Source organism: Symphodus melops, assembly GCF_947650265.1.
Source record: "Symphodus melops genome assembly, chromosome: 16".
NCBI lineage: Eukaryota > Metazoa > Chordata > Actinopteri > Labriformes > Labridae > Symphodus > Symphodus melops.
In genome coordinates, this window is record NC_136706.1 from 10054443 (window position 1) to 10070980 (window position 16538).

Sequence of the window (16538 nt, forward strand, 5' to 3'; positions counted from 1 at the left end):
GCAGTCACAGAAGGCTCAGACTTCAGCTCTGCCTCTCATCCAGTCTCAAAACAATTCAAGTCAGGCTGCGGCTCTGCAGAAACAGGTACACGCTGACAAATGACCCTGGGCAGAGACGGGAACTTTGAAAATGGTTATATAACTACAAACCCTGGAAACTATGTTTGGTTTAAAATTGTGCAAAATGGACCGGATATGGATAGACAGAGGGGGAGCAGAGGAGAGAAATAGGAAATGTGAGTTTATGTAGTCTTGTAGAATACCAGAGAAGAACCTTATGTTCTTATGTCAACTGGCTATTTTGGCGAATCCTAACTGGTGTTTAGATCTTTGGGTAAATGTGAATAACAATAAGCTGGTGAAACATTTCAGCCTGTTCAAAAGTACTTCCTGGAATAGTTCAGAAAAGTGTTCTTCTTCTTCTACATGTATTAAGATGGTTTACACACAGTGCCATGAGTGACAACATATTCTGTCTTGTGTTTTGTGTGATAGCCCGTGCAGACAGTGGCAGCTCCAGCAGCAGAGAATACACCAGCAGCAGCAGCAGCAGCGGTCGTGTCACCACTGATCAAAGCTGACATCCAACCACAAGCACAGCCGGCAGTTCAGCAGCAGACCACACCTCTCTCCCAGCAGGCTGATCAGACTCCATCAAGCCCCGCCCCTCCTCAGCGCCCGGCTCGACGTAAGCAGACGGGCCCGGCTCCGCAGCCAGGGGCTCAGGCTTCACCCACCAAAACCGCTCCGAGTCAGCCGCAGGTATCTCAGCAGCAGGCTCCGCCCCCCTGCAGCGAGATCAGCCAAAAAGCAGCAGAGAATGTAAGTGGCTCTGTTCTTAGCATCCATAGATCTGTCAGACTGAATTACCTTTCTTACATTTTTGTTTTTGAAGAAGCATGGCCTGGCGTTCTTTGTCCTTGAATTGTTATAATTCTTCACAATCAAAGACTCTGGGAAACAAAATGTTCTCATATTTCTTATTCTCTGTTTGTTAAGATTAAGAATTATAACCATGAATTAGTTAATTTTTTTGCTAACAATAAGAATAAATCTGTTGCTTTAGCTCAGCGATTAGGGCTGTTGTAAAGAGGCCAAAGTCCTTGTTGCAGAGGCCGTGTGTTGATATTTGAACTTGAACACGTGCTGCTAGCTTCTTCCACTGTCTCCAATCCAATAAAGCCCAAAATGCCCACAAATAATTACAGGAAATAAAACATATATATATGCCTGTGACAAATCTTTCTTACGCAAATTTAGACCAATTACTTTTAAATGTCAATACGTTTGAGAGGTTTTATTAGGGTTTTTTTTTTCCTTTTACATTGTCCTCTCTGTCTTTTTTTTTTTTTTTTTTTTTTAGCAGACTCCACCTGCTTCTCCAAAGACTTTTGAAGAGCGAGGCCATCAACGCACACCAAGTGATGCCACGTTGAGCAGTGTTTGTGGTGACTCTGCACAGCAACCACAGGAAACGAGCAGAGATGCTCCTCTGAACCTGTAAGAAGTGTGCTACATTTCACCTGAAGGAAAAATATTATTTTATATAATATAATTTTGTTTTTTTGTTTTTTTTGGTCTACTTAAGGTCACTAAAATCTCCACCAAACAGCACCCAGACTGCTGTCGGTGATGCAGGCCAGGACCCGAGCAAAGCTGGATCAACAAACACGCCCACACAGCCTGCATGGAACCCGTTCGACGACGACAACTTCTCCAGCCTCACCGGTGATGAAGTCAGAGGTGATGAAGCGAAGCCTGCTGGTAATCTTTGCATTTGTACGCATGTTTTTGAGCATATTTGTAATGTGATAAACATGTTGACAGCACACCGTTTCTTCTTCTTCTGTCTTTTTTCAGATGTACCTTTAGAAATCGAGCCAGCCCCCTCTGAGGTGCTGATACCGGGCCTGCAGGCATCAACTGAAGAAGACGCATCTCAAGAAACTATATGTAAATATATGTGACAAATTAGACTCTTGAGCTGTTTTTATTGAAATTGATGTAAGGATAATAGATTAATAATATAATATAATAATAAGATAAAAACATATTTACACCAGTGTTGTGCTGAATAAGTTGGAAGTAATAGAATGTCATATCCAACACTGGGAAAACCTCTAAAGGAACGTCTGGTTAGCTTTAAGAAACTTGATTGGAAGGGATGTTACGATTCACTCAACTCACGATACTGACTTCAAGATACGATTCGCCCTCCATTTATTTGAAGAGAATCTGGAGGTGATTGGAGCTTCTCATGCTGTTGATGAAATGCTGCATGCTGTTGATTTGTTATATTTGTGAAGGTCTGTCTTGTTGTAATTTTTTGCACACAGTTTTTGTCTTTCATTTTCTGTCTTGGGGAAGCCAAAATGCTTCCACTGCTATGATAACGCCTGCTTATTACAACCCACCTCCTCTGCTCTCCAGCTGCTGACACTTCACCATACTACTGCCATTCATTTTTTCAGAGAAACGATTCCACCTTTTGAATAGATTTTTTTTTTTAATTGCCTCACGATCAATCTTCACATCCCTGTTTATTGGACATTTTTCTGTCATCTTCCAGCTGAAAAACCATCAGCCATTGTTGATGTGGATTCGGGGGCTTCTCTGTTGGTGGTGCCGGATGCTTTCCGTCCCCTCGATCTGTCTGACACTCCAGGTGAATACTTGTCTTTACACCTTTTGTATGGTCTTTTTCTCTGCGCAAACATTTTACATTCAATACAAGTAGAAATCATGTTTTCATTGCTTTGATCAGTATATATGAAATAGAAATCTATAATGATAAGAATAAACAATGATATGGAAGCCAGTCTGACTCTAAACCCATCTACATTTCATCAAAGTCTTAAATGAAGTTTTTTCAATGTTTGCTGTTTGCTTCTCTCTTCTTTTTTTTCCCCTCGGCCTTCAGAGAAGCTGATCGAGGGACTCAAATCTCCCGAACCCTCTTCACTCATGCTTCCTGACCTCTTGTCATTGTCTGACCCCTTCGGTGGCTCTGTGGAGGAGTCTGCAAAAGGTGTGTTGAGTGTGTGTACGCGGGTGCTTTGCAGACGTGTTTCAGAATGTATTCAGTGGCATACAGTTGTAAAAAAAAACAAACCAACTCTAAATCAAATACCTGTATAGATTACATCATGCTGTTTTATTGTCTTTATTTTTAATGTTTACAGTCCAAGAGGAGATTATTTATTTGGATTTCCCAGGAGAGATCTTGTAACTAGTAGAAGGATCTTAAGTGAGAAGGATATTGCATACACTGCATGTAGGGTATCCTTGTCCACTTTGTCCATGAACCACAGCTAAACATCGTCTCTGTTTCCGTCTTGCTCTTGATTCGCCCTCAGACCCTCTGACTGCTGACGACTCTCTCCTGGGCTGCTCTCTGATCTCTGGTCCGTCCGCCCCTCCACAAGCGAGCAGCGCCACCTCCTCCGTCTCCTCAGCTCCGACCTCTGCTGCCTCTGCTTTGGATGATTTCAGTCTGCTGTCTGGAGACTCTGGACAGCCGAAAGCAGGTGAACACGGATTGAATTTTGCCAGCTTTTGTTTCTTCATTGATTTTTGAGCTCTTTTGTAACACAATATAAAAATTAAAACCGCAAGCAGTGATGAAGGGGCCCAAAGTGTTGCGACCGCGGGAGTCCAACCGTAAGACGTGGCCAAGCAGCAGGCCTTACAGTTCGATTTATGTAAAAATGAGAGTTTGACAGTACACTGAGGCCACGCCCTTTTTCTGTAGAATCGTGAGGCGCACCACAGGAGATCTTAGACGTGTCTAGAACACGCTGACACTGAGAGTTGATAATGATCGCTTGAACAGGGTCTCAATAAAGTAAAATTGTCATGCATGTAGGAAAAAAAAACTTCTATGCAGAGGCGTTTTGGACAAGTTAAAAAGGAAAAAATTGACGCTGAGTTTGAAATGATCGGATGAGCCCCCTCGTACAAGGCTGGAGAAGCTTTGACCACAAGCCACGCAATGTAATATGTTCAACATGTTTAGAACACAGTAACACTGAGTTTGCGTCAAACACGTGAACGCTTTCTGACAAGTTCCTTCAAATAGGTATCCTGTAAACTGCGTTTTTTTACTTTAAAAAAAATCGTTGTGGACTTCCTTTTAACAATGCAGCCAAGCAGTCGGAAAAAAAACAAAAAACAATTGCGTTTCTTCAAAAAGGGGGCGCTCAAGAACCATTTTGCGAACTTTTTTTTACGAAAATACAAAAATATCGAATTTTCCACCTTTTGACCTTAAACATTTGGGTGATTTTTTTTGTTCACGTTCAGGCACTTAAAAATGGCGGCAAAGTCGCGGAAGAATAAAAACACTCCTTCGGGAAACAATAGGGTCCTTCACACTGTCAGTGCTTCAGGCCATAATGAGTAAGGCCTTTAACCTGTTCTTTTGTTACAGAACAATGAGGAGGCCGTGAGCAGAATAGAACTTTATAATCCAGTACAGGAACTACGATTTAGATTCAAGAGCCCTTGAACACAAGAAGTAATCCAACAAAGTCCCTTGATCCACAATGGCAGAAAAGAGCCAAAAGAACTCTAAAATGAGAACAGTTCCACAGTTGGTAGGGAAAGGGTTAAACCACTCCGAATGTCACGCTCCGTGTTTTAAATCCAATCCGTTTAAAGCTGCGAGATAGAGTTCTCCCTTTCAAGAGCTCCTAAAAACTCTGTCATTTTAAATGATTTCAATCACATTTCAAGCATTATAGTCCAGCGCTCAATCACTGCCTGACTCTGCATAAGCAGTTTGATTGTAATGATTACTGATATTTCCTCATGTGAACATATTCTTTGTACCCCTCGAGAGCTCCTGGTGTCTGTTTTTTTTTAGACTTATTCATCATTTTTGGAAGCTTTCTTCTATTTTTAGGAGGCCAACAACAATGTCCTTTGTCTTCACTCAACACCACCGCAATCAGAAACAAAATCCCTGCCCACGTCCTCAGCCTTGTCTCTCCTCTCTCCTGCAGACTCGTCATCTCTCCTGGTCTCGGACTTGGAGCCCCAGCAAGAGGGAGCAGAGGCCGGCGAAGAGGACGAGTTTGATCCCATTCCCGTCACAGGCAGAAAGAACTCCCAAGGTAAGCGTTTACAGTCTCTCAAGGAAGCTCAGGTGGGTCAGGTTTGGGTTTTGAAGACACGTGCTGTTTTACTGGGGTTTCCTCTCAGTTGCATGCTGATCCATTGAATGACTAATGAAAAAGTCGTAAGAACGAAACCACTCGAGGTAAACGGATAAATTCTGCTCTCTCTTTTTCTCTCCTTCTTTCTCAACCTCTCTCCTTGTCCTTAACTGCTTGTTGTGACCCCTTGCTCCTCTGCTTCTCCTCCCTTCCGTGTGCTTGTTCTCTCTCTCCAACCCCCCCCCCCCCCCCCCCCACCCCCCCCCCCCCCACCCCACCTCCCTGTCTCTCCGGCCAGTTTCAGGAGGCCACTCGCGCAGTAACAGTGGCGGCTCTGAATCCAGCCTGCCCAGCTTGGCTCGCTCCATGATGCTGGTGGATCAGCTCATCGACTTGTAGGCGCCCACCCAGGCCCCCCCTCTCCCCTCCCCCATCCCTTCCGTAGAAGCTGTAACACTGGATTATAGACTGGCATAGCATAACTGCAATTGACACTGTTGCCATGACTAGCTTCCTGCACCCTCCCAGCTGTTATCTCCATTCTAGCTGCCACAGTAGAAACGGTCTGTCAGTGCTTCTTCATCCCCGCCTGCTCTGCCGAAGCGAGCGCATTACCCTCCTCTCCTCACCTCTTCATCTCTTTCTCTCTCACTCACGCCTCCTCTTCGTTTCATTCTCCACATATCAAGTATCTTCGATCTGTTCAAGAGTGGCCAGTAGACTTAACATCATCCTCTCGAAACATATCTGCGTCCATCGCGAGATAATATCGCTATCCCGTTTGTTTGAACAATATTGCATTATGTCTAATAGCAAACAATAGAAGATCATTGTCGTGATGTACAATAGGCATAGTTATAAGTGGTCGTAGTTATTATGGTGCACAAGTGAACTTGTCGTCGTATGCCTTTTTTTTTTTTTTGGGAAAAAAAAAAAAAGAATTCTCCTCCCCTGATTTATTTGCACATTTTAGAGTTAAACCATGAAGAAGTGAAGAGTTGATTTAAAAGGGAAGCTTCGTCATGTAGCCTGATTTGCACAGTAGCATAAATGTGACCTCTGTCAGGGCTGTTGAATGGAATATTTAGCTGCTATGGAGTCGACTGAAGATGGCATCAAATCAATGAGATGATTGGAAACAGACAGCCATAAAACTGCGTCATTGAGAGGGGGAAAAAAAAAGAACTTGCCCCTCAACGGACAAACTTTGGTCAAACAGCGCCCGAGTGTCTGCAGGTCAAAGACAGACACGGTTTGAAGCGCCCGCAGAGCGTACGTAGCAGATGTGTTTGCAGCCACTTATGTGACTCAAACGTCTCAAACCTCTCCCTACACACTTCCACTCCATTCGCGCTCACGGTCTGCCACGCCGAGCGTGGAGTGAGGTGTTAGTCTTCAGAACGCTCCAACATCGACACCAGCTCACTTACTGAACAGGCGTAACCACTTTTATTGTTCACCATGGTAGACGAGCTGTGCGTAAAAGTTTTGTGATATGATCACCCACACAAACTGCAACCCCTCTAAATAAGAAGAGTGAGTATCATGCAGATTGTTTTTAAAACTAAAAGTTGACAATATGTTCAGGATCTCGTCTTGAAAACGGCACGTTGTGTTTATAAGATCGTGAAGCGTTTCTGTTGTATATTTAGAAAGACTTGTATTAAACAAATCATCTTCTAAAAAGCCAATGGAAACGATAAGATGAGGAGTTTTATGTCAGATATAAGAGGACGGTTTTAATGAGTCTGCCTGTATTTATGTGGGCGACATGTTATTTAAGTGGAATAAAACCATCTTTATTAACGTTCCTGTTTCCATAGGCGTGAGGGGGGAGTTAGTCCCAAAGCCTGTCGCTGTATTCAAACCCTCCACCTGAACACAGCTCACGGAGTGTGAGTGGGCAGGGATCGGTTTGAGACGCGTGGTCGGGCTCATTTGTGGCGCGTCGCCAATCTGAGGCAGCAGATTACGTCACTGACCGACCAAAAACTTCATCTCAAGTAAATTCCCTGCATTTTCAGAAACACACTGCACCTGGCTGGTAAAAGTAACGTGACCATGTCACAGTAACATTCATGTTACCTCAAAGAGACTGAGGGATTTAAAAAGACCTTTTCCGTGCCATCACTTGCTTCCACATTGTTTGTTATTGAACCAAACAAATCGTGGTAGAATGTGCTCTCAAAGCACCTGCACCATGCGCTATAGAAAGTTTGGAGAGGTCTTTCAAAAAAGAATGTCAATTTTAGTCTGAGCAGGAAATAACATGATACTATGAATAATCCAACATGTGGCACAAAGTACAGATGATTGGAGCTCTGACGGTAAACCAGCTGAACTCTGAGTAGAACAACCACATATGATTTCCACTCACTCACAGGCACCTGCTCTCATTTACTGTTAATCTTATAAAGCGACAGTTTTGTCCCCGAACACAGCAAGGGAACGTTCTGGATCAAAACGGTGTGCCATATCAGTAGAAAACGCATGAACTCAAGAGGATAATTTTAAATTATTAACAGAAGTAGAAGATAGTAGAATGAAAGTAGTTATTTTAAGTGGCTCTCGGGGGCACAGACAGATGATTTTAATAGGGCATTTTCAAAAATGTTTCTCGCTCACTTATGTTCCCTCTCATGTCACCACGAGCATCCATCCTGCATTGTGCAGTCCTCCCTACATTCCTGTCATTTGTTTACGCCTACTTGATGTAAATAGATATCTGTGACCCCTGCAGGCTCCTCTCCACGCCATCCGAGTGGTGTACATATGAAGTCCTTGTCATAAAGCTTTACTCGTGGAAAATATTGCTTTACTTGTGAAACCTCGTATACATATCTTTATACATGCACTCTGTGTATAGATATATATATACGACCCATCAATGACATGGTTTTCCTGTTAATAAATGTTAATATGAATAGAGTGTTAGAGAATGAATGTAAGAAATAAATATTAGTCTATAATTACAAAACAATATCTATGATTCTTAACACCATAATCCACTGAATAATATTGAAGATTATATACATATTTCATTCCTCTTTGTGGAATTGTGTGTTGAGATTTATTTTTTTTTATTTTTTTTTTTTCTTGGTTCTTATCTGCTCTATTATTGTCGGTACTTTTTAATGTATAGATGATAATCCCGGTCTTTGTTCAACCTGGAGGTTAGGCCTTGATCCCATGTCTTATTCCCTCTTCTGTGTGAAAAAGAAAAAGTGCGCCTGCGTTCTGTTTGTTAAACGTGAACCTATGAAGGATTATATTTTTTATTCCAAACAGTTACGAGTTTTCTGAAAGAACAAAAAAAAAAGAAAAAAAGAAGAGGGGCGCTGACGATCGAAAAAATCTGTTTCATTTCATCGCTGAAGTAGAACTTTCTTTTGAATTGTGCTCCGTGAAGCTTTGCTGTTTTTTTTTTTTTTTTCCTTTAGTGATCACAGAGTTCATATGAAAACGCATGGCAGTGTTGTTGAATGTTCTGTTCATGTGTGTTGATATACAGTGTTAAGATAAGTATGTGTGAGTGTGCGTGGAGTCAGAATTGTTGGATGTGATTTTTCTGGTAGCCTACTTGTGTTGTTGTTAGCTGCAAAACATGGCGACGGCTGTGAACACGTTGTCATGAAAGTCTCTTCTGAAAGCACAGCCCCCCCCCTCCTCCTCTAAATTCTCTCAGGAAATTAGAGCCACATTATTCTCGCTGAGACTGCTCCTTACTGTGCGCTGAAAGTCTGAGCTCCATATTACAGTTTAGAGATCTACTTTGATAGGTGACGTGTGAGGGGCTCTGTGACGTGTGAAAGGTACAACACTGCTGCTGCAGCATCCAATCAGCTGCCCAGGGTTTGAAATATCAGCTCCAATCAGCAATATAAGTGTTTATGTAGGATCAAACAAAGTTCTTTTTCTTCCCACACACATCGCAGTAGGAAGACTACCTCCATGTGTTTTCTTTTTTTTTCTTTTATTGCCATGTTAAGAATAAATCTGTTGAGCATGCGGTAAGATCCACTGAAGTCTCCTGTGAGAAGATTTTAGACGGTTATGAAACGGATTGAAAGCAAAACCGTTCTCTCTTCATGAGTTACAAAAGACAACAAGACCATCAGCAACAAGATTGATTATTTCTATGACGTTTTTCTGAGTGGCTGTAAATGATGCCGCGGGGTAGTTGAAGTTATTATCAGCAGCTGCTGAATCAGCAAAGATTCTTGACGCGTTTTAAAAAAAGTTTAAAAAGAAAGCAAGCTGCATAGAATCAGCATGGCGATTTTAAATAAAAAAATATATATATTAAAAAAAAAGGGGTCGTATTGTCCCCAGGGGGGCGCCAAAATCAACAAACCGAAAGTTCCTCAGACGTTTTACAATACTCCTCTGTGGAAACATATCTCCGTCCATATCAGTATCGGCTTTAAGTGCTAATAAAGAAGACAACTTCCTTTAAAGGTTTACAGATGCTAGTTATGATTTATCCAATAACTGTACATACTTGCAATATGTATGATTCTATTAGAAATGACTGAATTCAAAGCAGCAGCAGAAAGATGAATCCCTAAAAACTGAATTTAAGAAAATGACTGACATTCAGGTTATTTATGAACATATCTCGTTTTTCTGCCCATCTCAATTTCATTTATTAGAAGTCAGAGTCATTTCAGTTTTTGAGGAAATAAAGGAGTGTCTGGTATCAGAGAAACACTCTGCTGGGTGTCCTGTGGAGACTGCATGTACAGGTGAAGGTTTTTTTTTGGGGGGTTTTTTTGTCATCATCTTCTTTCGGATCCTCTCATTGAACGACTCCCAACATTAGCAGTCACTGTTTGAACCTATGCAACTCCCGAGCTTTCTCCCTGTAGCCGCCAATGTGCTGTCGTGATCGATTTAAAAAGCTAAAGCAAAGTAGTGAGATTAGTCCTCGATGTGAAACAGAAGCCCCTCATCTCCTCTGTTGTTCTGCCAAAAACGAACGCTGTCCATTCTCTGAAAACTATTGAGTGTTTTGAGACGCCTCTTTGTCTTTATGGCCCAAACCTGCGTCAGAGCTGTGGTATCATGTGCTCCTTCTATTTTTGTGAGATAATTAAAGAATTATAAAGGGATGGCAAATAAAATACAAATGTGAATGTCAATGTGTGGTGTATTGATTGTAAGATTTCCATTTTTTTCTTATATATGTTTGATATCTTCACTTTTTTTTTGGAGTGATATCAATCACTTTTTTCAAATACTGCAGTATTTTTGACTAATATAATTTTATGACAAAAGGTGTATTTTTAAACCTTTTGACATGCCAAGAACAGCTGTTCTTATTCTTGTGGTTATTCTTTTATTGCCGTTTGCTTAAAATAGTTTTTATTTTTTCATATTTAAACAAAATATTGTAAAAGAACTCTACAGACTGCCAGTTCTCTTAGCGAACAAGTAGCGTTTTAGTCAAGATCCCACTAACCGAGACAAAGACCTACCAGAGACCAGAGTGCTCCGAAACCAAGACCAAGACCGTAGTTAAATCATCACCTTGTGTGAAGTGTGTCATTCACTTAGACCGTAACACCGGGAAGGTTACGGCCTTAACCGTGGGATAAAAATCAAATGATGAATGAATTGATTGAATCATGTATTCCTTGTAATCTCAGTAAAGATGTGAAAAACAAGCCATAAGTGGTGGTCTTGACTGGTCTTCAGGAATCCATCCAGTCTGAGACCAAGTCAGCTTTCAAGTACAACAGCACTTCTTAAAAGAGACAAACATGATTGTTTTCTCTCTGATATAAGACAACGCCCTGACTGTTATCTCTTATTAAAGGGATACTTCACCCATTTACATGAAATGCAACATGCAAATGAGTGAAGTATCCCTTTAAATATGAAGTACCATATCTTCTTGGCCCTTGATCAAAACACAATAATGAATAGTTTTACTGTGTGTCTGACATGATCAGCCTCAATTCATCTTGACATCTGTTGAAGCTGGCAGATTAATCTTGATCAATAGACTTTAGTTTTCTTGCAATAAGTCAATAACTAACGTGATCTGGTGAAAAGAGCTTATAGAAAACAAGTGCTATAGCGTAGCATTTCTCAGCTATGTCGTGCCTTTTATAAAAGTTGAGTTCTAATGAAGTGTGAATGTGTTAAAAATGGCCGGAGTATCAAAGCTCTGAAGCTTCATACGAAGATATCTGCATGGAGGTGTTTGGAGGAGAGAATCAGATCAGGTTAATGATCTGTTCAATTGTTGCACATTAGGAGGATTACACTATAACTCACTAACCCACTTCTGATTCTGATCAGATAGCAGGTTAATCGACTCAGGTAAGAGCAAACTTCAACTTCATGCCCCATTAAATGTCGTTCTTTTTTTTCTTTTGTTATTACGGATGACTTGATATCTGCCTGATTAAAATGTAATCCAAGAAACAGCTTCTTCTGCCGAGTGGGTTGGGATTCTAATTATAGCCCGACTGATGAATAGCCCAACATATTTGGGGGGGTTTTTTATTGCAGAGGGAACACACGTTTATTCAGAGGTAAAAAAATCAAAAAATGTTTTGTCACTGCAATGTTAAAAATAGAAATATAGCCTTCACATCACTGGTACATAATACATTCATAGGTTGGTTTTTTTTACTGAATACTTATTGGCCTCTAAAACTCAGTCTTGAACACGTTTGTTGCTGTTTTCCTTTTACAGTATACTATTTAAATAAAACGTTTTCATTTAAACAACTTATGCCAGTGTGCGTTCACATGAGAGGAACCAGCCTCGATAGCTTTGAATAGAAAGCCGCTGTATTGTCTATCACAGAGTACAAATGACTCATCGCAACACTTTGAACACAAAAACAGCCAGCTGAACACGACTGAACTCTGAAAGTCAGTCAAATTGCTCTTTACACTATACAACATTCCTTCTTCCTTTTTGTGGTGTTTTATATTATTTATTCATGCATGCATACAATGTTTAAGAATGTAATATTACTGTATTATAAGATATAATAAGAAGGAAATTCAGCATTCTTCTTCCTGTTGTCCCGTCTTTTCCACACAGACCTGCAGAGGGAGCTCAACAGTAACGCACAGCAACCGGCGAGGGCCGAGGCGCCTGTGCTGTTCACTGAAGAGAAAGAGAGTCAGGGGATCCAGCAGACGGCAGCGCCATGTGTCTATCATACACGCGGGCAGCCCTCAGATCAAAGGAGCCTAAAACACCAAACAATACCAGTTACTCCCACTGGCCTGCATTTATTACCTGCTAAAGCAGCATCCCAGTGCAGCCCAGTCCCCTCTGATGTCTTCCAGCTGGCTCCCTTTAAAAAAGAAAGCAAGATGGCACTCGGCAGCTCCTCCTTTGCTTCGTGTCATAAACCTGCCGACACATCTGATGTTTTCCTCCAGGCGCCCTTTGGAAAGAGGCAGGAGACCACCAAAGCTGCTTCTACCAACACTCACGTATTTAAGAAGTCTGGATCACAGCAGATCCGACCCCTCAAACACTGTCACCTGGTCCGAGCATCTTCTTCTCCCGCTGCTCCTCAGTCTCGAGGTGATCGTGCTCCCGCTCCGCGCCCTGAGGCCCCTCTGCTCCAGCAGCCGGTGGCCGTGCATCGGGTGGTCTCCAGGATCGGTCAGCAGGCTGCTGTAGGTTCAGTAGCTGTGGGGCCTCTTCATGCCTGGACCATCGGGGGACGAGGCCTAGATGACCCGTTTACTGCTGCACCTTTTCAGCCCAGATGCTCTCAGGGGAAGCCCTGATGATAAAATAATCTGTTCAGAAACCCCAATTCAAAGCCCTTTAAGAACCTCCAGTGGAGCCAAACTGCAGTTCAGTTGCAGTGTTACCCACATTTCTAACACAGTTTGCTTCTTTCATCATAAAAACAGTATTAAAAAGAGTAAATAGCGACTCTAGCAGTGATAAAGTTCTACCTCAGTCTATGATCTGCCTTCAGCCTGAGCAGCAAGAGTAAATCGTTTCAGAACGATGTAAACAATATGAACGTGATGCAATATAAACTTTATTTAGGGTTTCAAAGACTCACTCTATTTGAACACTTAGCAGTTTAATTGAAATAAGGAATGAAATGCATGAAGCGTTTGATTCAAAATATAATAGTTGGTTGTACTCAAACCTTCACAAATATTGCTGTTACAGAATATTTGATCAGATAACAGCTTTGATATTTCTCTCTTTGGAAGCATGCTGATCAACGTGTTGCTGATTTGAAGGTTCTAACTGTTTATGTTTGTAGTCGGTTTACAATTAGCTTACAGATTGTGCCTTAAATATAGCCGCTCCCTGATCCTGCTGCTAAGGATTGCAAAGTTTCCGTTGCAAGTCAGAAGAAGTTTTCTGGAAACCTATCATGATGGCGTGGAGCATTTTTCACAAATACAACAAAATGTTTATGCAGTTATTACTAAAAGTGAAAATATAACCGAGTTGAGAGATTCAGGAGTTAGAGACATGTTTGTTTTGGTTTCAGTATCATGAATGATCACATTGTGTCTTCTGTTTGAATTTAAAGACAGATCATCATCTCCGAGGGAGGAAGTTAAAATTCTAAATCATGCTTCTTCTTTGTACTTGTTTAATTGTGTGCTTTATACTTTAAAGACTTTACCATAGCGCCTTTGCTAACAGTATTTGTTTATTCCTGTATCGTCTGTCTATTAATAGTGGGCATAAAGAAAGGTTGTAAAATGAAATAAAAAGGTTTGTAAGCAACATGTTATCCTGCATCATGGCTATTCACCCCTCTCAGTTACACACTGTGTAAATGTAATGTTTAATTTTCCATCTTTGCCACCCGCCATCTTTCTTTGCCATATGGTGGAAGAAACAAGCTGCCTTTAACTCTTTGCAGATCCCAAGAGTGATAGCAGTGTCAGTTTCCTCGGCCGATATTCATCTGGACTTGTGCTTCCCCGCTTGTTTCATATCAAGGGATCCTAATGCTAATGAGTGAAGAGTCATGGAGAGGTAAAAATTAAAATGATAGGTCACTTAAGCTGTATTTGCACCACATGGACAACAGGGTTTACAGGTCTCTGCAAGTGAGGTAGTACTTAATATCTGTATGTATATATATCTTATAACCATTTCTAGTCTTGAAGTCACAACAAGGTCAAAAGATCGTCAGCTGATTATGGACCATTGTTTTGGTTATCAGTGAGACAGAAGGAGTGGAGGAGGATGGTGGTGGTGGCGATCACAGACAGCCAATAAATGTTTCAACAACAAGGGTGCTAACTGCTAGCATGAAGCAGTAATCAAGAGACCATCATGGAGGATGAGGACCAAAAGGAGGACAGAGGGGAAGAGGACCATCTGACCAATCTGCACTTTAACTGTGAGTACGCCTCAAAAGCTCAAGGTAAGCTATTCCTCTTATGGGTATATGATACCAACAGCTCGCAGAAGATGTATTCTGTTTCCAAAGAAATGTCAGATGAATCTGCTGCTGTTGTTTTTTTTTTCTTTCTTTTTATTGCCCATTCAATTGAGGGTGCAGAAATTAAATGATGGTGCAATGCAATCTTTAGCACCCTCATAGAACTGGGCTGTTTGAAGTAAATGTTTACATCTCTTGTTGGAAATTCATTGATACATCACATGATTGATTACAAGGGGACACGAAACAAAAGCACAAGCACACAACAATCAGGAACCAAAATTACTATGTATCAAAAGACCAGATGAACACACAGCTTGAAAACTATCACCAAAGCCTCACAAGAACTGGAAAACAAAATGACTACAACAAGATCCAAATCAACTGCAGACACTTCGCAAAAAAAACTACGTACAAGAGCAAAGAGCTGAAAAATGACAAAGAATTGCAAAACATTTAAAAAGAGTCAAACATATTTAGTGGATTAAATGACTTCAATTATAAGCTTCAAAGAGATCATCAACAAAGAGGCAAAACACAGCATACAGAAACTCGCATAAAGACTCACAAAATGCCTACAAATGACAAAACTGCACAGTGTTCTATTGTGTAAGATGTGGGGGTCTTAATGCAATACTGTAATGCATGAGTCCCATGTTTTATGGTTCATTCATTGTGTCTCTCATTGTACCAGCTCCCTATACAATTCATTAGGAAAGTCTTAAACTTTGTTTACTGTTGGTACATTTTCACAGCTCGCTGTGGATTTAGTAAAAGTGTAAAAGCTGTGTAAACACTTCTGCCAGATCTTCATGGCATTATAACTGGATTTTATTTTTTATAGTCTGCCTTTTATCTGTTTCTGCCAGTTTTCTCAGACACGCCTCCATGAGCTCACTGGCCGCAGGACTATGAGACGTCAGTGTGCATCTGTGAAAGCGCTTCTCAATGAAGAAACAACAGAAACTAAGGCAGGCACATGGAAAAGATATAAAATAATTTATTTTTGTAGATCGGACTGGAATAAAACTCGGCTGCTCTTGGCTTGTTACATAATCCCAACCTGATATCCAGTTACATTTCTTATTAAAGGTTATGCACATTTTACCTTACATGGAAACTATGTGCTCAATACATTGTGAGCAATGTTTGAAATGGTGAATAAGTAAATAATTTCACACCATTCATTTCTCCATTAATATGACCAAATTCTAGCTAGTTTGCACATTTCCTACAGTGACAGCCAGGAAATCAGAGCACAGCAGCCCAGATGTGTTATTTTTCCAGCACACAAGTTTTTAGTTTTTCCATAAGCGTCTGGTGGTGCTCAAAGTATTTTCAAACAGAGACATCTGGGGACCAACAACCACACCAACTACCAATCACTGAGGAAAGAAGCCTCACTGTGTTATGTGAATTCGACTTTGATAACAAGCAAATCTTATCTTTTCTCCTCTAAAATGACAGAGGATAGATCCTGTATTTTAGGTGTCTTTAAACTGTAAATCCCTATAGCAAAAATACCTTAAACAGAATACCTTTAGCTAAAGCGTCTTCAATACTTATACCATGTTGTAATATTCAGAGGTCTTGTTTTAAAGACAGTCCTGCACATACTTTGACATCTTCATATTTATTTATTGTTAAGGCCTGATAAGTGAAAGGCCCTGCACAAGTGTCTAAAATTACTCCATCCCTGACTTCTGAACAGTGTAAAGCCCTGGATAGTGTTTAGTACAGGTGTTACTACCCAGGACACATTGAAGATTAAACAAGATTTGATCACTAATGCCACATAAGGTCATAACCTGGGCTGCATCTGTCAACACCGGTCTGGCAGACTAGCATCTTATTTATGACTGGTCCAAATAGTTGACAAAAAATGAACCACGGTACAGCCCCAGTGTGCAACTTTTCTTCTAACAGTCCCAGAGTGTACAATTAGTAATCTAGCCATGACTTGTTGGTAAAGTAA

At 41.0% G+C, this 16538-nt stretch overlaps 1 protein-coding gene across 1 annotated transcript in view; it reads left to right on the forward strand.

Moving 5' to 3' along the window:
- Positions 1-13896, forward strand: part of LOC306836603 (uncharacterized protein) — a 16785-nt gene extending 2889 nt beyond the window's left edge. The window contains exons 3-12 of the mRNA XM_079363779.1: positions 5-85; positions 496-822; positions 1364-1500; positions 1589-1779; positions 1861-1953; positions 2570-2665; positions 2921-3028; positions 3357-3527; positions 5004-5114; positions 12220-13896. Coding sequence (XP_079219905.1) covers positions 5-85; positions 496-822; positions 1364-1500; positions 1589-1779; positions 1861-1953; positions 2570-2665; positions 2921-3028; positions 3357-3527; positions 5004-5114; positions 12220-12923 — 2019 coding nt within the window. The 3' untranslated portion in view covers positions 12924-13896. The remainder of the gene's footprint in view (positions 1-4; positions 86-495; positions 823-1363; positions 1501-1588; positions 1780-1860; positions 1954-2569; positions 2666-2920; positions 3029-3356; positions 3528-5003; positions 5115-12219) is intronic.
- Positions 13897-16538: the final 2642 nt, after the last annotated feature.